At 49.2% G+C, this 24,482-nt stretch overlaps 1 protein-coding gene across 3 annotated transcripts in view; it reads left to right on the top strand.

Moving 5' to 3' along the window:
• Positions 1-24,482, top strand: part of NFRKB (nuclear factor related to kappaB binding protein) — a 29,427-nt gene that overhangs the window by 2,440 nt on the left and 2,505 nt on the right. The window contains exons 3-24 of one of the 3 annotated variants that reach the window (XM_008142542.3): positions 325-480; positions 2,575-2,776; positions 5,408-5,535; positions 6,194-6,368; positions 6,884-6,985; positions 7,830-7,903; positions 9,161-9,245; positions 9,614-9,794; positions 10,043-10,151; positions 10,538-10,664; positions 10,914-10,979; positions 13,090-13,169; positions 13,276-13,322; positions 14,146-14,206; positions 14,578-14,752; positions 15,569-15,675; positions 15,914-16,037; positions 16,247-16,326; positions 16,461-16,681; positions 16,775-17,045; positions 18,059-18,271; positions 20,753-21,520. In XM_008142542.3, coding sequence (XP_008140764.1) covers positions 346-480; positions 2,575-2,776; positions 5,408-5,535; positions 6,194-6,368; positions 6,884-6,985; positions 7,830-7,903; positions 9,161-9,245; positions 9,614-9,794; positions 10,043-10,151; positions 10,538-10,664; positions 10,914-10,979; positions 13,090-13,169; positions 13,276-13,322; positions 14,146-14,206; positions 14,578-14,752; positions 15,569-15,675; positions 15,914-16,037; positions 16,247-16,326; positions 16,461-16,681; positions 16,775-17,045; positions 18,059-18,271; positions 20,753-21,520 — 3,531 coding nt within the window. In that variant the 5' untranslated portion in view covers positions 325-345. Of the gene's footprint in view, positions 1-324; positions 481-2,574; positions 2,777-5,407; positions 5,536-6,193; positions 6,369-6,847; positions 6,986-7,829; positions 7,904-9,160; positions 9,246-9,613; positions 9,795-10,042; positions 10,152-10,537; positions 10,665-10,913; positions 10,980-13,089; positions 13,170-13,275; positions 13,323-14,145; positions 14,207-14,577; positions 14,753-15,568; positions 15,676-15,913; positions 16,038-16,246; positions 16,327-16,460; positions 16,682-16,774; positions 17,046-18,058; positions 18,272-20,752; positions 21,521-24,482 lie in introns of all 3 variants that reach the window. The other 2 variants (XM_028146904.2, XM_028146901.2) reach the window with 2 other exon arrangements.

The raw sequence follows: 24,482 nt of genomic DNA, 5'->3' as shown, positions 1-24,482 counted from the left end.
GGGAAGTCTAGAAGTCTAAATTACGCGCTCTGCTGATCCGTTCATCGAGTCTCCTTTTGCTTATGTGTAAAGTGAAGTTAGAAAATCTATAAATTTGGGAGTTAGAAGAGGTCTGGTAAGATTTGAAAGTTCAGATGGCTACGGAGTGGTGAGCGGAAGGAAGAAGAGCTGTTCAGCTGTAGTTAGGGTGTGAAGATAAGGGCTAAGAGTGGGTTTGAGATGGAATATTTTCTGGGCCAGAATATTTTCTGAAGGAGTGTGTCCACCAGATCCCTGGGATTCCTGCCTTTCTGTCTCACGGTGTGACTGCCTGTGTTTGTCTAGATTCCCCGTGGAACATAAAAAATGGATTCCTTGGACCATATGCTGACGGACCCCCTGGAACTGGGTCCGTGTGGAGATGGCCATGGCACACGGATTATGGAGGACTGCCTCCTGGGGGACACCAGGGTTAGTCTGCCGGAGGACCTTCTGGAGGATGTGAGTTACATCATCACCATCTTTTCCCCTCTCAGCCTCCCCACAGCCACTGTTCTCATCCCTTTCAGTCTCGCGCTGCCTTCTGTTGCATTCTCTGCACTGCAGCCAGAGTGATCTCTCTTTTTTTTTTGTGGAGAGTCTATTGAATATTCTGTTGAATATAAGGAAGAAATTATAAGCTACACTCTGCATGTTTAATAACTGGATAATATGTTATAAAGCCCTATTTTTAACAAGTTAATTTTCAGCAACGAGCAACAAGTTTTTTAAAGAGGAGAATTATGTGTATGTTTGCATCACATTGATTACCCATGTTGTGATTCATGAAACCAAACCCAAACATGTCCTCTCTGGCTATAAGGAACCCGCTCGTCAGTTATTAGTGTGTGCCCTGGGGCAAACGTATCAGCGTGCTGTGACCACTTTCACAGACGGGCGCTGTGATCGTTATCACTAAGGTGGCTGCCATTTATTAAGCGCTTAGTACGTGGAAAACGCTAGGTGCTGAAACGTCTGTTTCTCTGTGTTGGCTTATTTTTCATATTTTAAACATAGGTGCAGTGTCATAAAGCTGACATTCATCTGAGCATCATCCAGCTTTAGGAGATAATTTCACTTAGTGATATTTGGTTCAGATTTCTCTTTCATAATACGTTGTGAATACATTTCATAAATGTCTCTTTCATCAGACATTTTAGATAAAGCCACCACTCTGCCCTTGTCTTATTCCCTCTCTCACCTGAAGTAACAACCGCCGAAGTCACTGTATATCCTTCCATGTTTCCTTTGCATCCTCTTTCAAGTAAATCTCCCGTGTCACTCAGTCAGCAAACACTTGTTTCATTAAGCACCTACTTTATGCCAGACACTGAGGTGCTGGGAATAAAGTGAGCACCAACGGGTTTGCAGGGGAACATGTTGGACACGGAGCCGAGGTGCTTTGGTGTACTCATACTGAGATAGTTGATGGCTCCCCATTGCCTAAAGGGTAAAGGCACAAGTACTGAGCATGCTCACAGGTCCCTTGTTCCTCCTGCTGGCTGCTCCCCTCTCCTTCCCTGTCCTTGTGCCAGCCTCCTGTTGCCTGAATTCTTTTTGTTCTTGGGTTTTTAACCCTCTTGCCTCAGTCTTTTTTTCTTTTCCTTGTCATCCCTCACTGTCTTTTTAACACACACACACACATACACACACACACACACACACATATATTTATTGCTTTCAGACAAGGAGAGGGAGAGAGCAATAGAAACATCAGTGATCAGAGAGAATCATTGATCAGCTGCCTCCTGTGTGCCCCACTGGGGATTGAGCCCACAACATGGGCATATGCCCCGACCAGAAATTGAACCATGACCTCCTGGTTCATAGGTCGATGCTCAACCACTGAGCCACGCCGGCTGGACATCCCCCACTGTCTTAAATGTCACTTCCTCTGGTAGGTGTTCTCTGAAGCCTTCAGTCCGGGAGGTGTGCTTCTATGTGCTCATAGGTAAACTTCTTAAGCTACGTTGTAATTGCTTGTTTAATATTTCCCACAACCAGACAATATGTATGCAGTACTAGTCTGTCTTAGTACGTAGCACACAGATGTCCAGTATGTGATTGTTGAACTGAAAATGAGCTCCATCCCGCTGCTTCTCACTCTCAGCAGGTGACCTCAACTCCTCATGTTCTCTCCTCCCGTGTTAACCTTTTCCTGCCACTCATTTTCGCTAAACTCGGATGTCTGCGATCATGTCCCCTGCTGGCAGAAATGGTTTCCAGATAGGGTTCTCTCTACTGAGATGATTTTCCTCTGGATTGCTTACTGTTGGGTATAAGACTTTGGTTTATTAAAGGTAGTCTTTATGAATCTCTTAAGTTTTGAGCATTGAGGAAAGATCAGTGGAATTTTAGTTTGTTTAAAAACACTTAAAACTTGCATGGTGGTGATGGTTGCACAACGGTGTGAACGTACTTAATGCTACTGAACCGTACAGTTAAAAATGGATAAAATGGGAAGTTTTATGTCATACATATTTTATCACACACAGAAAACTTAGAACCCTCTTTTTCTCTCGTTGACGTTTCTCCTGCTTTCCCTCCTTCTCCTAGCCCGAGATATTCTTTGAGGTGGTCAGCCTCTCCACGTGGCAGGAAGTGTTGAGTGACTCCCAGCGTGCGCACCTCCAGCAGTTTCTGCCCCGTGTTCCCGAGGACAGTGCTGAGCAGCAGAACCAGCTGCTCCTGGCCCTGTTCAGGGGCGAGAACTTCCGCTTCGGGAACCCTCTGCACATCGCCCAGAAGCTCTTCCGAGGTGCGTAGCTCAGCAGGCTTTCGGGAGGAATGGAAAGTGGGGACACATTCAGTTACGTGCAGGTCTTAGTTTCAGTCGGTCTGTTTTTATGTACAGACTAGAGGCCCGATGCACGAAATTTCTGCGAGAGTAGGCCTTCCTTCTCCCGGCTGCCGGCATCCGGGACCCAGGCTTCCCTTGAAGCCCTGGCTTCATCCGGAAGGTCGTCGGGAAGGATGTCCGGTCTAATTAGCATATTATGCTTTTATTATTATAGATTATTATAGATAGATACCTACTCAGCAGACTGGTTTTGTGCAACACTTGCTGCCTATGCCATCTTTTTTTTTTTTAAACTTACATAGGAAATATATAAATCGTAAGTGTATTGCTCAATGATGTATTATAATATGAACTCAGCTATGTAAAACAACCACCTAGATCAATAAATAAAACATTACCAACATCGCCCTGGCCCTTGTGACTCAGAAGTTAGAGTGTTAGCCTGAGCCCTAAAGGATCATAAGTTCGATTTCCAGTCAAGGGCATGTGCCTGGGTTGCAGGTTTGATCCCCAGCCTAGTTTGGGGTGCTTGTAGGGGGCAGCCAATTGCTGTTTCTCTCTCTCTCGCTCGCTTTCTCCCCATTCTCTCCCTTCCACTTCCTAAAAATCAATGAAAAAAATACCCTTGGGTGAAGATGAACAAAAATAAATAAATAAAAATACCAACATCTTATAGGCACCTTTATGACTAGTCTTTAAATAATTTTTAGTAATAGTTTACCATTTGCATGATTACATATATGTATGTGTGTATGTGTCTGAATTATGTATGTATGTGTGTGTATATGTCTGAATTATGTATATATGTATGTGTGTGTATGTCGCAACCCACAGTTTGAGAACCGCTGCTGTAGAGCCTAAGACCGTCGGAAAACACAGATATTTACACTACGATTCATAACAGTAGCAAAATTACAGTTATGAAGTATCAACGAAAATAATTTTATGGTTGGGGGTCACCACCACGTGAGGAACTGTATTAAAGGGTCGCGGCATTAGAAAGGTTGAGAACCACTGCCTTAAGGGCTTAAGGTTCGCTCGCTCTCCTTTAGTGGGTTGTTCGTGTAAAGAATTACCCTCTGTGGTGGCAGAGGTTTACTTCACTGAAACCCGGGGCCTCCGTGGGAGCTGCTTGGTTTTAGAGGTCACGTGAGGGACCTGTGTAATGTTACCACTGTCTGTTTTGCTGTCATGTTTTCCCCCCAAACAGTAGGATGGGCTAGTATGGTACTCAGTTGCTCCCCTCTCCTTGCTCCCCTGCCTGCCCCAGCAGGTCTGATCTTTCTCCCTTGGAAATGTATCCCAAATCTCTCTTGCTTCCATTCATTTAACCACTAATTACCAATCGGCTACTTTGTGCCAGGCATTCTTTGTGGTTTGGAGATAGAGTAATGACCTTACATTCTAATAGAGAAAAATAGATGATAAATAAGCAAATATTTATTGGTTTAAGTGCTACATAGAATAAGAAAGGGTAATGGGACTAGAGTGCTGGGCAGGAGCTGTTTTAGATTTGGTATTTGGGCAAGGCTTCTCCAGCGCGGTGACATGCAAACAGAAACTTTATGAAGGGAGGAAGAGCAAGCCGTGAAAATATTGGGTGATAATAGGAAATATTGCAGGCAGGGGGAGCTTTAGATACAAAAGCCTTGAGAAAGTAGGGTATGTGGCCTGTTCAGGAAACAGCATGGAGGCCATTGGGGGTCAGGTAGAGTGAGCAAAAGGGGGACTGGTGGAAGGTGAGGCCACAGGTGGCATGAGACAGGTCATGAAGGGCCTTATAGGCCATCTTTAGGGTCCCGGCTTTTATTGAATGTGGAAGGAGACCAGGGGACCAAGCCACCATTGTCACACCTAGACCACCGCAGCCGTTTTTCTTTCACTCTTGCTCCCAGCCATGTCATTCTTCTGCTTTAAATCTTCACTGCACTTAGGATAAAATCCACGCATGACCTAAAAGCTTCTGTGGTCTGATCTCGGGTCACCTTCCCAGGTCATCTCATGCCGCTCTCAGCTACCACCTACTCTGCTTTAGTCTTCAGACATTTCTGTACGCCCCTACTGGGGATTGAACCCACAACCTGGGCATGAGTCCTGCCTGGGAATCGAACCGGCTACCTTTCGGTGTATGGGACAACACCCAACCAACTTAGCCACACCAGCCAGGCATATATTCCTCCCAGCTTTTCATTTTGAAAGCTTGTAAGCATATAGAAAAAGTTGAAAAATAATATAATGCACATTTGTGTAATGTTCACGTGTATCAGTTGTTGATATTTTGCTGCAGTTACTTTAATCAGGCTTCATTTTGTGTGTCATTCCTTAGAGATCCCTTTCCTGATTGAACTCTCCTTGCCCTTCAGTTCTGGAGTTAACTTCCTTATAGTACTTAAGAGAGTTGACTATTATCTGTTTACCTGTTTATTTGCTGTCTCTCCCACGGGGCTGTAGGCTCCACATACACCAAGGTTATCTCCTCCCCCTGCCCCCAATGTTAAATGTCTCAGTTTAGTAGAGTTGACCACATTTTCAGCACACGTTACATATTTGTTGACTGATGTATATATATTGTACCTCGGTTCTTTTAAGATGGACACTTTAACCCTGAGGTGGTCAAATATCGGCAGCTGTGCTTCAAGTCGCAGTACAAGCGGTACCTCAACTCCCAGCAGCAGTATTTCCATCGGCTGCTGAAGCAGATTCTGGCTTCCCGGAACGTAAGTGATGGCAGGAAGTGGATGTGAAACGGGCAGTGAACACATGGGTTTCATGACCTCAAGCAGTGGCTCAGGTGTAACATACGAAAGATAACACTAAAGAAAAAAAATGCTACCAATTAAGCTATGATACAGTTAAGCTATATTATTCTTTCTTATGTTCAATTTTAAGATGTACCCTGATTTCAGAGATGCTAAAACGGGGGAAAAGGTACCTCTTAAAATGGATGAAATATTGTAGCTTCAGTATTTACCACGATAAATAAACAGCTCTCCGCTCCATCACGGCTCGTGCAGGGAACCAGGCTGCTCTAGGGTAGGAGTGTGGGCTACGCAGGCCCCTGAGAGCCGTGTCGGGTCTGCAGAGCGCCAACCTCAGTGGGCCCGGGGCTGGACCAGTCTGCTAATTCTTCGAGACAGAGTTCTGGCTTTCAGTGGTTTAATCTTCAGTATGGAAACATTTGGGTCTCTAGTGTAATGAGTATTCGCCATGTAATAATCAAAGTAGGCTGTTTTTATTTGGCATAATCACATATCCTTTTTGTAATCTGGAGAGAAGGAATGGAGCTTATTAAACAATGAAGAGAAGAGAATGGAGACTTAGAGAAGGTACCAGAACAAGCTTCCGTGCTGACGTGCTCCCGTCTGGCCTTCCTAGGACCTCCTGGAAATGGCCCGTCGGAGCGGCCCAGCCCTTTCCTTGCGGCAGAAGCGCCCTTCCCCATCCCGCACCCCCGAGGAGCGGGAGTGGCGCACGCAGCAGCGCTACCTGAAGGTCTTGAGGGAAGTGAAGGAGGAGTGCGGTGACACGGCCCTGTCGTCCGATGAAGAGGGTGAGTGTCCTGGGCACTGGGATTTCCTCCAGCAGCTTGCTGTGCGGTTGGAGCCAGTGGTAGCCACTTCTCTCCCCAGCAAAGAGGCTGTCCCGTTGTCTGTCGGGGGGTGGACGTTCCTGTTAGGCGGGGCATGACTGCGTATCATTTTTACCCGTGATGGGTACTTGGCACTGGTTTAGATGAGCTGGGCCCCTGCGTGGCAGGGCTCTCCGCAGTGGGCCTGTCTGGTCCTCGTGTGCCCCGTGAGAGAACTGCTTTTCCCCCCACAGGAGAGTAGTAGTGACTGTTGGCCTGCTGCAATGCGACCCATCACTGGTGAAGTCTCTTCCCGGAAGAGCCGTTTAAATGGCCTCAGTGCTCCAGCTCGCCTGGGGAAGGGTCGGAGAGGAATGGTGGAACCCTGGCCTCCCTGTTGTTGGCTTGCCCTTGTTGAACCCAAATGGCCACTTACCCAATCTCCCTATTGGAGTCCACAGCCACGTGGGATTTACAAGAAACATTTTCTTTTGAAGATCTCAGCTCATGGCTCCCGAGCTCCCCAGCGCGTTCTCCTAGCCCTGCGGTGCCCCTGAGGGTGGTGCCCACGCTTTCCACCACAGACATGAAAACCGCAGGTGAGGACTTAGTGGCTGCTGCTGGCATTCTGGGAAATCTGCAGGTAGATCTGAGGACTCCCTTGGAGGGAGGTGGGGCCAGATTCTTACCTGCCAGGAAAACAAAGCAGTGTTCCTTGGAATTGGAGACGTTTGGGTACAATTCCGCTTTTTTACAAGCAGGTAGGCCTGCCTTCCTTTGCTTTGAAATTTTTCCTTAGGAGCTGTTCAGCTGGTATTTTGCACTGAAGCAGAATCTTAAAACAAAATAGCAGCACTAAGGGACATTTCAATAATAGAACACGGTTAACCAGGGCCATGGCAATTTCTTAGAACATCTGTGAAATTAGAGAAGGATTTATTTTCAATATGTCTTTATTGATTCGAGAAAGAGAGGAAGTGGGCGGAGAGAGGGACATCAGTGTGAGAGAGAAGCACTGGTTGGTTGCCGCCTGCATGCACCCTCACCAGGGATTGAGCCCGCCACCTGGTATTTGCCCTGACCGGAATTGAACCGGTGACCTTTAGGTGCACAGGATGACACTCAACCAACTGAGCCACACTGGCCAGGGCAGAGAAGAATTTTTAATTGGGATAGGAAACGAAGAAGAATGTTAAGAACCTTGAATGTGTTTTAGGAGCAGCTAAGTAAATGAGGTCATGGTTATTGACCAACGTATAGAAAAACTGAAGAGTTGACCCTGTGACTGTTTCAAGACTGGTGGTACTTGTAGTACACAGCCCTCAGAAGGGAAGCTCAGAGAAATACCTTAGTTTTGAATATCACAGGTGACCAGAAAGGTTTAAATTTCGGCATCACGTTGTGAATGACCTCGTGCATGTGGTTTGGTTCCTTTCCTCTCAGATAAGATAGAACTGGGGGACAGTGACCTGAAGATAATGCTAAAGAAGCACCATGAGAAGCGGAAACATCAGCCGGTAAGAGTGGGGGCCGGGTGTGTGCTCATTAGCGGTTTTCAGTGTCGAGTCTCTGGATTGACTATTGTGAGGAACACACAGGTAGTCACTACCTTATTTCTGCTTCCTTTCCTTGTCACCGTTACAGGGCAGGACACCTATAGACGCTAGTTAACACAAAAGGTGTGAGAAGACACATGCTTTGACCTTATTTTTATTTATTTACTTATTTATATTTTTATTGATTTCAGAGAGGATGGGAGAGGGAGAAAGAGATAGAAACATCAGTGATGAGAGAGAGAATCATTGATGGGCTACCTCCTGCATGCCCCCTATTGCGGATCAAGCCTGCAACCTGGCATGTGTCCCTGACTGGAATCGGACCTGGAACCCTTTAGTCCACAGGCCAACGCTCTGTCCACTGAGCCAAACTAGCTAGGGCCGTGCTTTGACTTTATATAAGGCACTCTGAAAATAGTGCCTGATTTAATCTTTGCTTAAGACTGGTGCTGAATCGTACCCATTTTACCAGTGCTCAGAGGGTCGGGAGCTTGCTCTTGGCCTTACAGCTAGTCAGTGGCTGAGCCAAGGTCAGATCCTGTGCGCTGCCCGCTCTTTCCTGTTTCTAAGCTCCACCTAATCAAGGTGATTCCAGTGCAGCCACCCCAGAGAGCACAGTAGGAAGAGGAGGCAGTTCGCCTAAGGCAGGTGGCGAGATGGGGAGACTCCCACAGGGGAAGTCAGAACCGACTGTCTTCCCCACCTGCTCTGTGGTATTGGGCAAGTCCCTTCTCTGAATCCCATTTTCAGACTAAAAGAATGGGTGGGGAACGTCCGGCCCTGGGGCCGTATAAGGCCTGCAAAGTCATTTGGTCTGGCCCTGCCAAGCCATTAGGGGTGAATTAATTAAATGTTTGACCAAATACAGCAGGCTCATTTTTAAGTTGATAATTTTGTATGGCCCACGAATGAGGTTATAAGTATCCAAAAGGCCCTTGGCAGAAAAAAATGTCCCCCACCCCTGCTGTAAAACATGATCTTTAACAAGACTATTTGAAGAGCACGCAAGGTGAGGAATGTGAACTGCAAATGCCATACAATAGAAAGGTTGGCACTGCGTTCTCCTCTGCCTCGTTATGAAGAGCAGTTTTTTATGTTTATAATTTTAATTCAGCATGATTTTCTTAAGTTGCACGTAACATCTATTTATCTGTTAGGTAAATTGGCAAAACCCCCAGCAGTTTGGCCTCCATAACAAATCTCTGGTATCACATCTAGGATCACCCGGACCTTCTGACGGGGGACCTGACTCTCAATGACATCATGACTCGCGTCAACGCCGGCAGGAAAGGCTCTCTAGCAGGTAAATGACGCCCTCAGTGGGCAGCCATCGTCTGACGGGTGCTAAATTCCATGAACCTATGTACATGTTGGAAAACAGAGAAGTCACAGCTTGCTTCTTGCTGATAACCTTTTTTGGTTATTCCCTCTAGTGGGTTTATAGGTGGAAAGTGAATATAGAATCAGAACAACAGATCATTGATGCCTGAATAACTGTTAACATTAATTTGTAAATCACTCTTTGGGTTTGGTAAACAAACCTAAATGTCTTGTTTTTGAGATTCTTCTTTCTTTTACTGGTGGGCCTGAGGAAATAAATGCAGATGAGAATCTCACACTCCCGGATGTAGAAAATGCAGTTCTGTGATTTGTGTTGTTTTTTCTTCGCAGCCCTGTATGACTTGGCTGTCCTTAAAAAAAAGGTTAAGGAAAAAGAGGAGAGGAAGAAGAAGAAAATAAAAGTGATCAAATCAGAAGCAGAGGACCTGGCTGAGCCCTTAAGCGGGACTGAAGGGATCCCACCTCTCTCACAGGCTCCGTCTCCGTTGGCAGTGCCTGCCATCAAGGAGGAGTAAGTGAGCAGCAGAGCTGACCGTGCAGGGTGGAGGATGGGGCCGAAGGGTGACCCAGGACTGGTACTTGGGGTGGCCTGGTTGGTGTTGAACCATAAGCCCAGGGTCCCGCGGTTCTACCAGGGCAAGTACATAGTGTGACCCTTTATTGAACTCCTTTGTGATAGACAGGAGGCTTGGAGGGCTTAAACCACCTAGGGATGTGTTCTTGGTCCTTTTCGCTCTTATATTTTTCCTCCTTCATTAGGCCTCTGGAAGACCTCAAGCCTTGCCTGGGAATCAATGAAATATCTTCCAGCTTCTTCTCTCTTCTCCTCGAGATCTTGCTGCTGGAGGGGCAGTCTAGCCTTCCTGTGGTAAGAGTCGTGGGAAAGTCAGATGTATATCAAAAGTTTTCAAATCGTAGGAAATCTTAATGTTCTGTAGCAGGGGTGCCATTTGGATATTTATAACATACAAAGTTATCAACTTAAAAAGCACCCTGCTCTATTTGGTCTGACATTTAATTAACTCACCCCTAACGCCTTGGCAGGGCCAGACCTATGACTTTTCGGGCCTTAGACGGCCCGTGGGCTGGATGTTCCCCACCCAGGTCTGCAGCTTGAGAAGAACTCTGGGTCGCTCCCGGAGCCCTTCGGCTGACTTGCTGTGTAGCGTGGGCAGACTGGACAGATCCACCCAGCTCGCTGTGGCCATCGTGGAATTGCTGGACCCTGACTGTTCTGCCTTTGCTTTCCTGCAGCTCGAGGAGCGGGTTTTGGATTGGCAGTCCTCTCCGGCCAGCTCCCTCAATAGCTGGTTCTCTGCAGCCCCCAACTGGGCGGAGCTGGTGCTGCCAGCCCTGCAGTATCTTGCTGGAGAAAGCCGTGGTAAGGTGCTTTTTTCTGGTGGGTCAGTGTCTTTCCCCCCACCTAGGCCCCCCACCCCCCGCCGGTCTAAGTGATTCTCATAGTGAACTGCAGCTTTCCTGGCTGAAACCATCATGGCTTTGCACAGTGCCGGCCTTGGAGGCCTGGTGCTGTGAAACATGCAGACGTTCTCTCAGCTCAGGGACGGTCATTGTTCTGAGTTTAGCACTCTGACCTGTGTGGCTTGTTCATGGAATCCATTTCTTGCAGCCGTGCCTTCCAGTTTCTCTCCGTTTGTTGAATTCAAGGAGAAAACGCAGCAGTGGAAATTGCTTGGTAAGTAATTCATAAGACCTAGTGACACTAGGTCTTCGTTCCCTCATTTCCTCCCCGCAGCTTCCTTGGCCTTCCAGTCAGTAAAGGGCACTATTAAATCTTAGGCTGTTCCGCAAAAGACTCCTTCGGGATCCCTTTTGTACTCGGGGTCCGAACTTCACCCCCTCCATCCCCTCCAGTGGAGTTGGGCTTACCTGGGCTGGGGTGGAATAGCCCTTCTATTACGATGCACTCTGGTGCTGGCTAAATTTAAATGCGTTTATATTAATTGTACTTACGGTTTTAGGTCAATTTGTAATAATGTATTTATTTTTCTTTCCTAAAAATGGGACTTGCTATGGGGGATAATGTGCAGCAAGATGCCAGGCAGCTCCGAATAAGCTGCTATTAAGGCACGGGGCCCTCGCTTTTGTTTTAAGTTTATAAAGTTCCACTTACTGTGTAAGCTGTGTAGCGTGCACCTGAAGTAACTTGGTGACTGTTACCTGGTGATGGTGATGAGGAAAACCAGTGTTGATTTCATGTTGGAATTCAGGAACCTTTCTCTTTATTCTCTCGCACAGTCTATGAGGATATATATGGAGAGATGGAGTAGATCCATCCATTACAACATTTGTTCAGCTTCTAGGCATCAGTCAGTCTGTCAGGTGCTAGGGGACATAATGGTTTGCAAGTTACAGACAGTGCGCTCCCCTCATGGGGGTTAAGGTTTGTTTGGGGAACAAATAGCCCTTAAAGTGAAATAACAGACTTATCCATTCTGTAAGGAAAAGTACCGGGAAGGACAAGTTACAGTGAGGCATTGGTGTAGTCTGGATCCAGGAGGACCTTCCTGAGGAAGCGATGAATGAGCAGAGATATCGGTGGTGATTAGGAGGAGGCCGGCAGATGGCGGGGAGGGCATTTGGGGTGGAGGAGGCAGTGGCTCCGTGGTGCCAGGGAAGATTCGGTTCAAAACGATCACACAGCCTGTGCAGAGATGAAGATAATTGGATCTAAAATTTAAGAAGTTTTTAGGTGGAGAAGCCACAGGGCTTGGTATGACTTGGACAAGGGAGTGAAAGAAGAGTGTGGTCAAGCATCCCTTTGCTAGGTTTGAGTTTCGTGGCTGAAGGTGGTGTTTATGGAGGTGGGCGGCTGTGGAAGACGCCTGGACATGGGTGAGGGTGAAGGTGATGAGTTTAGTTTGAGATGTGCTGAGTTTGAGCTGCCTTTGAGGCATCTGAGTGAAGGTACTGAATAGACAGTGGTATATATGGGTTTAGAACCCAGCCCGGAGTCGAGGTAGAGAGCTGTTGGCATATTGGTGTATATAGCATTTAAAGTCAAAGGCATGGGGGAAGGTGCTAAACGAGGAGAAAGGAGAAAAGAGGGCCGAGGACTAAGCCTTGAGAGGAGGTGGAGCACGTGGAGAGGAAGCGACTACAAGAGATAGCTGACTCTTGGAAGCCAAGCAGTGAGAGAGTTAAGAATTGGGGAGTGGTCATTAGCCTTGATAGTTACTAAAAGGTTCAGTAGATAAAGGCTGTGGACGTGTGGACATGGAGGAAGTGAAGAATTTCTCGTAAGAGTGATTCTTATCGGAATGACCTGAGTTCAGGACCGGGGTGAGGGAAGGCGACTCACGCTGTCAGGCGTTGCTTGAAGTCGGCCGAGGTGGGACACTTGTGCCGGCGTGGCACACGTTGTAGGGCCAGATAATAATTATTGTGAGCGTGTGGGTCAGATGCTTTCTGTTGCAGAGGCCCAGGCTACAGGTCCTGACGGGTTCTCTCTCTCACAGATACAGCACGCAAGGAGAAAGGGAGATCCCGAGGAATGCCCTAGTTCAGTGGTCGGCAAACCATGGCTCACGAGTCACATACGGCTCTTTGGCCCCTTGAGTGTGGCTCTTCCACAAAATACCACGTGTGGGCTCGCACGGACAGTGCGATTGAAACTTTGTGGCCCATGCGCAGAAGTCGGTTTTCGGCCTGGGCGAGTCTATTTTGAAGAAGTGGCGTTAGAACACAAAAGGGGCCAAAGAGCCGCATGTGGCTCACGAGCCGCGGTTTGCCAACCACTGCCCTAGTTGGTTTCATTATTTTTTGCCTTTTGATTCTTCTGATAGGCCAGTCCCAAGACAATGAGAAGGAGTTAGCTGCGCTCTTCCAGCTGTGGCTCGAAACCAAAGACCAGGCCCTCTGCAAGGTAAGCTTTGTACAGAAATGTCAGCCTTCCTGACGGGGCATCCAGGGCCCTAAGTCCGCCAGAATCCTGTAGTCCACGTACCTGTTCATGTTTTCCTTTTCCACAGCAAGAAAACGAGGACAGCTCAGATGCCACCACGCCTGTTCCCCGGGTGTGAGTATAACTCTAACAGCGGGGGTGTCCTTGAAACCTGGTTTATCCCACTGCCATGGCTTTTGTGACATTCCTTAGCCTGTTAGAGTTGTCGTGGGCTTGAGAGATCCCGGGGGCCCACGGATTGTCACCTGCCTCGGCACACCTGAGGGCACCACCCCGTCATTCAGAGAGAGGCTCCCTGAGGAGAGGATGCGGGATCGGGGAGGGGATGTGATCTGCCTTGTAGGTGGGCATGCTTTTTCCTCCCGAATCCCCCTCCTCAGTTCCCATTTGAGCGTGATTCATCCAATCCATCTTCCTCACTTCACCTAAAAAGAAATTGAGGCACGTGGCTAAGTGACTGGCCGGAGGTTAGGGACAGGACCAAGGCTAGAATTTAGGCCTCTTGGCCTCTAGCCCTGAGCCCTTCATATCACAGCATCTCATGTGACCGTTCTCCGTCTGGGATGGTCCTCTCTTCTTACCCCAGCTTTGTGAGATGCCGTTGACACACAATACTGTGTTGACTTGATGTGTGTATAGATTGTGAAATGAGTACCATAGTAAGGTTAACACATCCATCACCTCACAGAATTACCAGTTTGTGTGTATGTTTGTGTGTGGTAAGGTCTCTCTCAGCAACTTTCAAGCGTTATGAACTGTAGTCACCGTGCTATATGCTAGATTCCCCAGACCTTACTCTTAGAGCTGGAAGTCTGTGCCCTTGAACCAGCATTTCCCCGTTTCCCCGTCTACCAGCCCCTGGTAACCACCATTCTACTCCCTGCTTCTTTCTGTGAGTTCGGCTTTTGTTAGATTGCCCAAATTCTTTATGTTCCAGAAGAACTGACTACGTGGTGCGGCCCAGCACCGGGGAGGAGAAACGAGTGTTTCAGGAGCAGGTACGACAGCCCAGCCAGAGGGCATCTCTGCGCCCGTGAGGCCGTGTGGCGAGGCTCTCCCTGGGCCCGCGTTCGGGAGGAAATTCACACCTTTCACCTTAGATTCCTGCTGGTGGGATTGCTTGTTAGGGGCAGAAATGGTGTTTTAATGACCTCTTCTTCCAGACAGCGAAGTACATTTACATTGACCTTCCTGTCCCTTTGCCAGGGAGGAGGGCTTGGGGGAGCATCCCTTTCCCACTGGAGTGGGCTCAGTAGTCCTAGTGGAGTAGCCTCTTCCCTTCTCGTTTTAATCTCTCCTGATTGGGTGGGCGCGCCGGAGGGAACCCCACTGATCCTGACTTAGGAGCTTGGCCCTTTGCTCTTGATAGGAGCGTTACCGGTACAGCCAGCCCCACAAGGCGTTCACCTTTCGGATGCACGGCTTCGAGTCCGTGGTGGGGCCCGTGAAGGGCGTGTTTGATAAGGAGACCTCCCTCAACAAGGCTCGGGAGCACTCCCTGCTGCGCTCGGACCGGCCCGCCTACGTCACCATCCTCTCCCTCGGTAGGTAGACCGATGCTCCTCCAGGCAGCTGTGCGCCTCACCCCGCCCCCACCGCGCACAGGAGAGCTCTGTGGGTCGGCGCAGCTTTAGGAAGCTTTGGTGTTTGGGAAGGGGCCTTCTACCCCCCGAGACTTAGCGGGAATTGTGTTTCTTTCCTGACGTCTGCGCTCCAGTTTATTCAGGAATTCATTGTTCCCAGGCCAGCTAAATAGTGCGCTCAAGTGTAGGAATTTGCTGCCTCCCGACTGTGGTTCCTTTCAAGATGAGGTTTTTAACCTTTTTGTGTGTGTGTCATGAGTCTTTGGCTCTGGTGAGACCTATGGACCCTCCTCAGAATTATACTTTAAATGCAGAAAACAAAATGCATAGAGTTACAAGAGAAACTATTGAAATAGTTGTCAAAATATTAAAACAAATTTCTCGTGCAGAAATATATGTATCTTTATATGATATTAAATGATAAGATCTAGCAGCAGGACTTACACCTTCTGTAATTCCCAAATAGTGATGCATGGAAGTGGTATTTGGAGTCGTCTGCAGCAGCTGTAACGTGGTATGAACGTATCTAAGTCTGTTACAGCATCACAGCACTGCCAGTGTATGGTTTGTTACCTCTGTACAGTCCTGGGTGTCATGCTCAGTCGTGGCTGTGTGAAGAGTGTACACGTAGGGGACGGCCCCTAGAGGGCAGTGTCCACCCAACGCTGAGTGAGGAAGACACCTCAGGGCATGTCACTTCCCAGAGCTAGGAGGGAAGGGTGTCCCCAGCAGTAGCTCTGCTTGATTCTTGGACTTTCCATTTTCCGATGCCATCAGTTCGAGATGCCGCAGCTCGGCTGCCTAACGGCGAGGGCACGCGGGCAGAGATCTGCGAATTGCTCAAGGACTCCCAGTTTCTCGCACCAGATGTCACCAGCACTCAGGTAGGATGGAGAAGAGATTCTTTTTGTTTTGTTCCCGAAAGGAATTAAGGAAAACAATGAGGATAGAAAATATAGTAACATACATTTAAAAAAAAAAAAAAACTGAAGAAGAGGAGAGAAGGGTGTCATGTGAACAGTGTTAACCTAAGACCCTTGCTGTTAGTGAAGCACAGATTCGACTCAGCTGCTCCACCTTCCCCAGGTCTTAGGACCTCATCCCCTTTGTTCTGGTTGTTAGGTGAACACAGTGGTGAGCGGGGCCCTGGATCGGCTGCATTATGAGAAGGACCCATGCGTGAAGTACGACATCGGGCGCAAGCTGTGGATCTACCTGCACCGTGACAGGAGCGAGGAAGAGTTCGGTGTGTGAGGCTCGGGCAGCGTGTCCAGCTAGACTAGGGATGCTCTGACTTTCTGCCCCAGTTCCATGATGCTTCTCACTGGCATTTGGGCAGGACAGGACCGTAGAGCAGGACTTGGCCCTCCAGCGAGGCCCTGGCTCTTGATGGAGGCACCCTTCTTACTGTGCTGAGCTGAAACAGTCGCTGACGCTTTTCACTCTCGTTCACAGAGCGGATTCACCAAGCGCAAGCAGCGGCAGCGAAAGCCAGAAAAGCCCTTCAGCAGAAACCCAAGCCCTCATCTAAGGTGGTAAGTAACCAGCTGAGAGCCTGCCCTAGTGGTTTCAGGGAGGGCGGCGAGGCTCAGAGCACCGGGAACCGGGGCCGAGCCTGCCTCCGCTCCTCTGTGTTAAATCTGCGCATGGACCTCTCTCTCCTGCCTAGAAGTCCAGTAGCAAGGAGAGTTCACTGAAGGTCCTCAGCAGCGGCCCTTCTGAGCAGAGCCAGATGAGCCTCAGCGACTCCAGCATGCCACCCACCCCTGTCACCCCTGTGACGCCCACCACGCCAGCTTTGCCCACCACTCCTATCTCCCCTCCACCCGTTTCGGCAGTCAACAAGAGTGGGCCTACCACTGTCCCAGAACCCGCGAAATCCAGCTCCGGGTAAGCTCTCCTGTCTCCTCCCGCTCTGTCCCTCCACGTCCTCTCGGCGCGTCCTAAGCTGGTTGTTTTCTGTTTCCCTAATTTCCCTCCTAGTGTCCTTCTGGTCTCCTCGCCAACGATGCCACAGCTGGGAACCATGCTTTCCCCAGCCGCCAGCCAGACGCCGCCGAGTTCTCAGGCCACTGCCCGTGTCGTGAGCCACTCCAGCTCGGCGGGACTCCCCCAGGTACGGGTGGTGGCCCAGCCTGGCCTTCCTGCTGTTACCCAGCAGTCAGCGGGGCCAGCACAGACACTGCCACCGATTCCAGCAGGGCCACAGATCCGCGTGCCAGCCACTGCTACGCAGACCAAAGTCATGCCCCAGGTAAGCAGGGACCGCGGACCCAGAGGTGGGCAGTGAGTCCCATGGGCAGGCTGGGTAAGCTGCTGCTGCCGTGTATTCCAGCTCATTCACTGTCCACAGCTGGGGAGTGTTCTTACGAGCTGTACTTTGATGTACGTTGTACTTGACATGTTGAGGATCAGAACTTCTGAGAAGTTGGTTGGTTTACCCAGGATGGTAATGTTAGGCCCCTCGTAGAGCTGGAGTTAAATCCAGACCTGCGATTCGAAATCTCGGACTCCTCCCTTGTGCCTCTAGTCTCAGCCATGCCCCTAGCTAGTTGTGTGATTCTAGAGAAAAGCCTTATCTTTGCCTCAGTCTCCTCTGCTATAAAATGGGTATGATATTTGTCCTTGGTGTAGGAGTGAGGTGTTAAATGTGGAGGCATTCTGAAAATTAAAGACACTGCACCAAAGCAAGAACTTCACAGCGTCGCTTTAGGGCAGGCGTCCTCAAACTACGGCCCGCGGGCCACATGCGGGTGTTTTTGCCGTTTTGTTTTTTTACTTCAAAATAAGATATGTGCAGTGTGCATAGGAATTTTTTAAAAAAATATATTTTATTGATTTTTTACAGAGAGGAAGAGAGAGGGATAGAGAGTTAGAAACATCGATGAGAGAGAAACATCGATCAGCTGCCTCCTGCACACCCCCCACTGGGAATGTGCCCGCAACCAAGGTACATGCCCTTGACCGGAATCGAACCCGGGACCCTCGAGTCCGCAGGCCGACGCTCTATCCTATGAGCCAAACCGGCTTCGGCGTGCATAGGAATTTGTTCATAGTTTTTTTTAAACTATAGTCCAGCCCTCCAACGGTCTGAGGGACAGTGAACTGGCCCCCTGTTTAAAAAGTTTGAGGACCCCTGCTCTAGGGAGTGGTGAGCGTGAGCGCTGCTCCATCAGAAGCACTTCCGGAGGCACACTTCTTGGGTGGTGGTGGCCTGGGCTGCCTCTTAGTCTCTAATTAAGCTCTTGGCCTCATTCTCTGAACTAGACAGTCATGGCCACCGTCCCAGTCAAAGCTCAGACTGCAGCGGCCACGGTGCAGCGGCCGGGAGCCGGGCAGACAGGACTCACGGTGACAAGTCTCCCTGCCACCGCCAGCCCTGCGAGCAAGCCAGCCACGAGCTCTCCCGGCAGCTCTGCTCCGAGCGCGTCCACAGCCGCCGTCATTCAGAACGTGAGCGGGCAGAACATCATCAAGCAGGTAGGTGGGTCCGCCCTCCGGCCCGAGCAGAGGACAGGGCAGAGCTCGGTGACTCGTGATCGTGACCCTTAGTTCACAGGTATTTCAGGTTCCCGTCCCCACCAAGGGCAGTGCCGGCTCTGCGGGTGCCTCAGAGATAGGTTCCTTTGCTCCTCTCCCTCTAATTCAGCGTTTAGTAGCTGAGTTTCCGAGTTTGGAGGAGCCTCTCCGTGAATTGATTGAATTAAAATCCTGGGGTATGACTTTACATGCTCTATCAGCGTTTCAGTTTATTACCAGTAAAGGCATATATTTGTGCTTTCGTGGTTGCGAATATGCAAGGCTAACCATTGAGCTTCAAAGAATTGGGCAAAATGCAACTAGTGCCTGCACTGTGCCAAGCATATTATACACATTAAATAATTTAATGCTCAGAACACCGTGGGGCAGGCACTTATCCCCATTTTATAGCTGAAATGGAACCACAAAACGATAAAGGAACATTTTTCTTCATTAAATATTTATTAGTACCTTTTGTGTGCTAGGCACTGTCTGGAGTGTTGGGGCTTTAGTGGTGTGTTGCACAAAGTCCCTCCCTCGTGGAGCCCACTCTCCCATGGAGCTGGGAGACGGGCGCCCCCGGGGCAGGTGTGGGAGGTGAGAACAGCAGTAGCAAGGGAGGGATAGCGCATGTGCTGTTAGCTGGGGCCATCAGGGGCCTGGAGGAGCTGGCGTTTGAGAGGAGTGAGGCGGAAAGTGTGCTGTGTTACGACAGCTGGAGGTGAGCCAGGCCAGGAATGGGCAGAGCAAGTGCAGACGTCTTGAGTCAGGAACCTGTTTGAGGACCAGCAGGAAGCCCGTGTGGCTGAGGCCTCGTGAGCAAGTGCAGAAGAGTTGGAAAATGGCTTCTCGAGAGGTTGCTGGTTCAGTCGTGTCGCGCTTTGATTTTAATTCAAAGGTGATGGGGAACCATTGAGAGATTGTGATTCAGAATGACCTGATTTGTTTTACACTAAACAAAGGCCTGGCTGCTGTGTCGAGTGGACTTTAGGGGGCAAGAGCAGAAGCAGGGACACCAGGTCGGGGGCCGTTGCAGTGGTCCCGGTGAGAGGTAACACTGGCCTCCCGTGAATGCTCATCGCAGGGTGAGAAGGGCTGGGTTCTGAATGTAGGGTTCAAGGTAGAGTCAGTGTGATTTTCTGGTGGTTTGTGGGGTCTGGGAGAAGAGAGTCCATGGGTTTTGGCCAGAGTGACTGAGCAGATAGCGACGTCATTCTCTGAGATGGAAACCCAGGTGCAGGACGAAGGCAAGAGAGAGGGGTGCTCCAGAAGTCAGCGCGTGCATCAGGTGTGTGAGATGAGTGATGGGAGGCCTGGGAACTGACACTGCCTGGAGGTAGGTCATGAGTGAACTTGACTGGGTTCCATGGCTTAGTGCCTTTTTGGGAATGTGTTTGAGAGAACGTAAGTAAGGCAAGGAAATGGAGATGTGAAGGTAGATACTTTTTAGAGTAGTTTTGCCTTCGAAGAGAGCAGAGGACTGGGGCTGCAGTGGAGATGCAGGTGGAGTGGAGCTGGGGAGGGAGATGGGGATGAAGCGAGGGTCTGTGGTCTAGGATGGGAAATGCGTTCCTGGAAGGTGGTGGTCCAGCAGAGAGGGGACAATGGCTCATGTGACAGAGAAAGTCCCCGAGGCCAGAAGGGCTGCGATTACTACACATGGCGTTTGGCCACGCTGCTGCTCTCCACGTGGAGGCTGGCACAATCCTAAGTAGACCTTTTCAGGACGGTTGCGGGAATGTGACTATACACTGAGTGGCCAGATACAGCGTTCAGAGATCATCATAATCTGGCCACTGTGTGTGTGTGTGTGTATTAGAGGCCCGGTGCATGGGTGGTTGGCCGGCCTGCCTGTGTGTGTGTGTGTGTGTGTGTGTGTGTGTGTGTGTGTGTGTGTGTGTTAGAGGCCCGGTGCATGGGTGGGGGCCGGCCTGCCTGCTGGTCGAACTCCTGGTCGAGGGGACAATTTGCATATTAGCCTTTTATTATATAGGAGGATATACACTGAGTGGCCAAATTATTATGCATTCAGAGATCATAATAATCTGGCCACTCAGCGTATAGTATTAGGTAATAATGGGTGTGTTTTTTAAAATTTAAAAAGCTCTTTTCTAGGTTGGAGATATGTACAGAAGTATTGATCAGCAAAGTGCTATCTATTAGTTTACTTAAAAATATTTCCACTCCTCTTTTCTCCACCACCCCCCCCTCCCGCCCCCAAATAGAGAAGGGGAGATAAAACAAGATTGACAAAGTGGTAACTTTTGAAGTTGGGTGATAGGTACATGGGTTTGTTATACTATTCTCTTCTTTAGTGAATATCATTTTTAAAAATGAAAAGCTAGAGAAATACATGAAACACAAATGGAGGTTTTCCTAACTGTGCGGTGTGACCAGTGCAGCGCTGTGGATCTCTCGGTCAGTGCTGTTTCTCCCCACCAGGTGGCGATCACGGGGCAGCTTGGTGTGAAGCCCCAGACAGGCAACAGCATCCCACTTACCGCCACTAACTTCCGCATCCAGGGCAAGGATGTGTTGCGCCTGCCACCCTCTTCCATCACCACAGATGCCAAAGGCCAGACGGTTCTGCGGATCACACCGGACATGATGGCCACGTTGGCCAAGTCCCAGGTGACCACAGTCAAACTGACCCAGGACCTCTTCGGGACAGGAGGCGGCACGGCAGGCAAAGGCATCTCTGCTACCTTACACGTCACTTCCAACCCCGTCCACGCCACGGACAGCCCTGCCAAGGCCAGTTCCGCCAGTGCCCCTGCGTCCACTCCAACGGGCACCACCGTGGTCAAAGTGACTCCGGACCTCAAGCCGGCGGAAGGCTCGGGGTCAGCTTTTCGCTTGATGCCCGCACTCGGTGTAAGTGTGGCCGACCAGAAGGGGAAAAGCACAGTGGCCTCGTCAGAAGCAAAGCCAGCCGCCACCATCCGCATCGTGCAGGGCCTGGGCGTGATGCCTCCCAAGGCCGGCCAGACCATCACAGTCGCAGCCCATGCCAAGCCAGGGTCCTCGGTGGCCAGCGGGTCTGGAACTGTTCACACGTCAGCCGTGTCCCTGCCCAGCATGAACGCTGCTGTGTCCAAGACTGTGGCCGTGGCCTCGGGGGCCGCAAGCACCCCCATCAGCATTGGCACGGGAGCCCCCACGGTGCGGCAGGTGCCCGTCAGCACCACGGTTGTTTCCACGTCCCAGGCTGTGAGTACCATTGGGGTGGGCACAGCTAGCCCTTCCACCAGGGACTTCTCCTCTTAGGAACGGAAATGTCTGTACCACCATTTGACCCAAACACATTTATGAAAGTACACACGCATACATTCTTAGGAAATATTAAAGCCGCCCAGAAGTTGAGGGAGTAAAATACAAAGTTTCTTTCACCCCCTCTAGCTCTCCCATCGTGAGGGCTAACATCTGAGGGTGTTTGGCATTTGTCCTAGTCTTTTCCCAGAGCATCTTCATACATACAGACATAGTTAAAAAGTCCTGTGAGAGACCTTAGTCTATAGATTGTCCTATGGTTTGCCTTATTTATTTAAAAAGATGTCTTGGGGGTTATGCTGGGTCCTCCACAGATACTGACTGCATCCTTCTTTATGACACTGTGGTAGTCCATAGAAGGGATGTGTTTTAATCACTCTTCTGCTAAAGAGCTTTTTTCATCATTAAAACCAGCGCGACAGCGAATACTTGGGTGTGCATATGTGAACACGTAGAAGCATTTCTGGAGCCGAGGGGCTAGCCCGGCCACGGAGGTGCACACGCTGGAAGTTTTGATACTCCAGTTGTGCTACCCGAAAGGCCATAGCAGCTTTCAGTCCAACCAGCAAGTCTCCTGGCTTCACCAGGGCCGTGTAGCACGTGTTGTTTAGACTGTATATGATTCTCCTGAGAGAGTCCTTTTTCTGTTTCATTTCCCTGGTCTGTAGTGAGGTTGAGCATTCAGTCCTCAGCAGACTGGCCATGCTCTCTAGCAGATAAATCATTGCCAGTTTTCTTTGGGGTTTTCTGTTTTTTTCATGGTTTGAGTAACCCTTTTTATCTTTGGGTGTTCTGTGTGGGAAGTATTTTCTTCCCCTCTGTCATTTAAAAAAAAAAGTTTTTTATTGATTTTTTTAGAGAAAGAGGAAGGGCGAGGGATAGAGAGAGAGACATCAATGAGAGAAACATCATTGATCAGCTGCCTCCTGCACGCCCTCTATTGGGGATGGATGGGGCAACTGGGCATGTGCCCTGCCCTGGAATCGAACCAGTGACCTCCTGGTTCATGGGTCGACGCTCAACCTCTAAGCCACACTGGCTGGGGTCCCTCTGGCACTTTTTAACCTTGCATATGGAGCCCTTTGCTCTACAGGTATTTTATCTGATTGGATCTGTCTATCAACATTTCTTTTATGGTTCCTGGGTTTTATGTCTTTTGCCTTTCTTACCCCAGGGTCATAAAGATATTAGCTTGTATTTTCATAAAACATTTTCAGAGTTTTAAGAAAGGTATAGCTGATAACTCAATTGAAATATAATTTTGTGAATAGCCTGTGGTAGAGATCTCATTTTATGTTTTTCAAATTATTCCAACATCACTAATTTATTGCTTCCCATTAACTTGAAGTGCTACGTTTATCCTAAACCAAATTCTCATGTCAACATAGGTGTGTTTCTGGATGCTTCTGTGTCCATTTAGCTTCTAGATCAGGAGCACTGTTGTGTATTTTATATGGGCAGAGTAAAACATAGTTTCCCTTTCTAAACAAGCTATGTAGTAAAACCTCAATAATCCGGGTAAAAGCCGGAGTGATGAAGGAAGGAAGACAGATACATTAGTAAAACCACCAGCCAATACCTGATCGGAGTGTGGCTTAAAAGGAAATATCTAGGTTCTTCTCTCTCAGAAGTTAGAAGGAAGAAAGGAAACAGCTTACTTGACCCACTTTTGTTTCCCTGAAATCCTTCCCGTAACAGGGAAAGCTCCTATCCAGTGGCATCTCCCCTGTTATAATTGATCGGGATGAAAACCAGGCTGGGGCAGAAGTAGGTTTACAGTTGTTTGTATGGAAAAGAATACAGTAATTAATACACAGTATACAAGAATGAACTGTTTAGCGTGCTCACAACTGTAAACATACCTCCGCCCCACGCTGTGGACCAGAGCGCGTCCAGTGGGGTAGCTGTCGGGAGGCTAGCTCGGGAAGGGACGTTTCCGGTTGTGTACTGGTGGTCTGAAATGTCTAAGCAACTAAGACTTGAAGAAAGGAAAACCACACGTCAGTCCACCGAGGCGCCATTCTGCTGCCTGGTGACGTCTTTCCGTGCTTTCCAATGGGCTACGCTGAGTGCCCGACTTCAGAACCAGCTGCCCATAGGGCATGCCAATGCCTTTTCTTAGCAGCCTAGCAGACCACCCCTCTTGAATCATTTTTTAAAGATACGTTTTTATTGGTTTCAGAGAGGAAGGGAGAGGAAGAGAGAGAGAGAAACATCAATGATAAGAGAGAATCATTGGTCAGCTGCCTCCTGCAGGCCCCCATTGGGCAAGCCCGAAACCCAGGGAATCCAACTGTGACCTCCTGGTTCATAGGTCAACGCTCAACCACTGAGCCACGCCAGCCAGGCTCGAATCATTTTTTAAAAAAATATATATTTTATTGATTTTTTACAGAGAGGAAGGGAGAGGGATAAAGAGAGAAACATCGATGAGAGAGAAACATCGATCAGCTGCCTCTTGCACACCCCCTACTGGGAATGTGCCTGCAACAGAGGTACATGCCCTTGACCAGAATCGACAGGCTCGAATCATTTTTAAAAATCAGATCCACACAGAATTTTACTGAACATAAATTTTATTGCCCACCAAGGGCTAAGAAGCCAGGCCGCCTAAAAACAGGAGATGCAGTGACCGAACCTTAGCCATCGAAAGCCCAAAGGCAGGCCTTCTCAGCCTTTCAGTTCCTCTTGGGCTTTATCAGCTGCGGGTTGGGCTTTTCACTCGGCTGAGTTTGTTATTGGTGTCCTTCGCTCACCTCCTCATCTCTGGCGGAAGCGGAAGGCACCTAGAGACCTAGAGAATGTGGCCATCCCCCTGGGGCACGCCCTGCCGTGTTCCAGCGAAGCAGCAGCTGTGCACCTGCTGTGTGAACTCGGTGCCCCTGTCCCCGCGCCCACTGCT

This window comes from Eptesicus fuscus, chromosome 23, assembly GCF_027574615.1.
Source record: "Eptesicus fuscus isolate TK198812 chromosome 23, DD_ASM_mEF_20220401, whole genome shotgun sequence".
Classification (NCBI taxonomy): Eukaryota; Metazoa; Chordata; class Mammalia; order Chiroptera; family Vespertilionidae; genus Eptesicus; species Eptesicus fuscus.
This window is presented reverse-complemented; position numbering and strand designations above follow the sequence as displayed.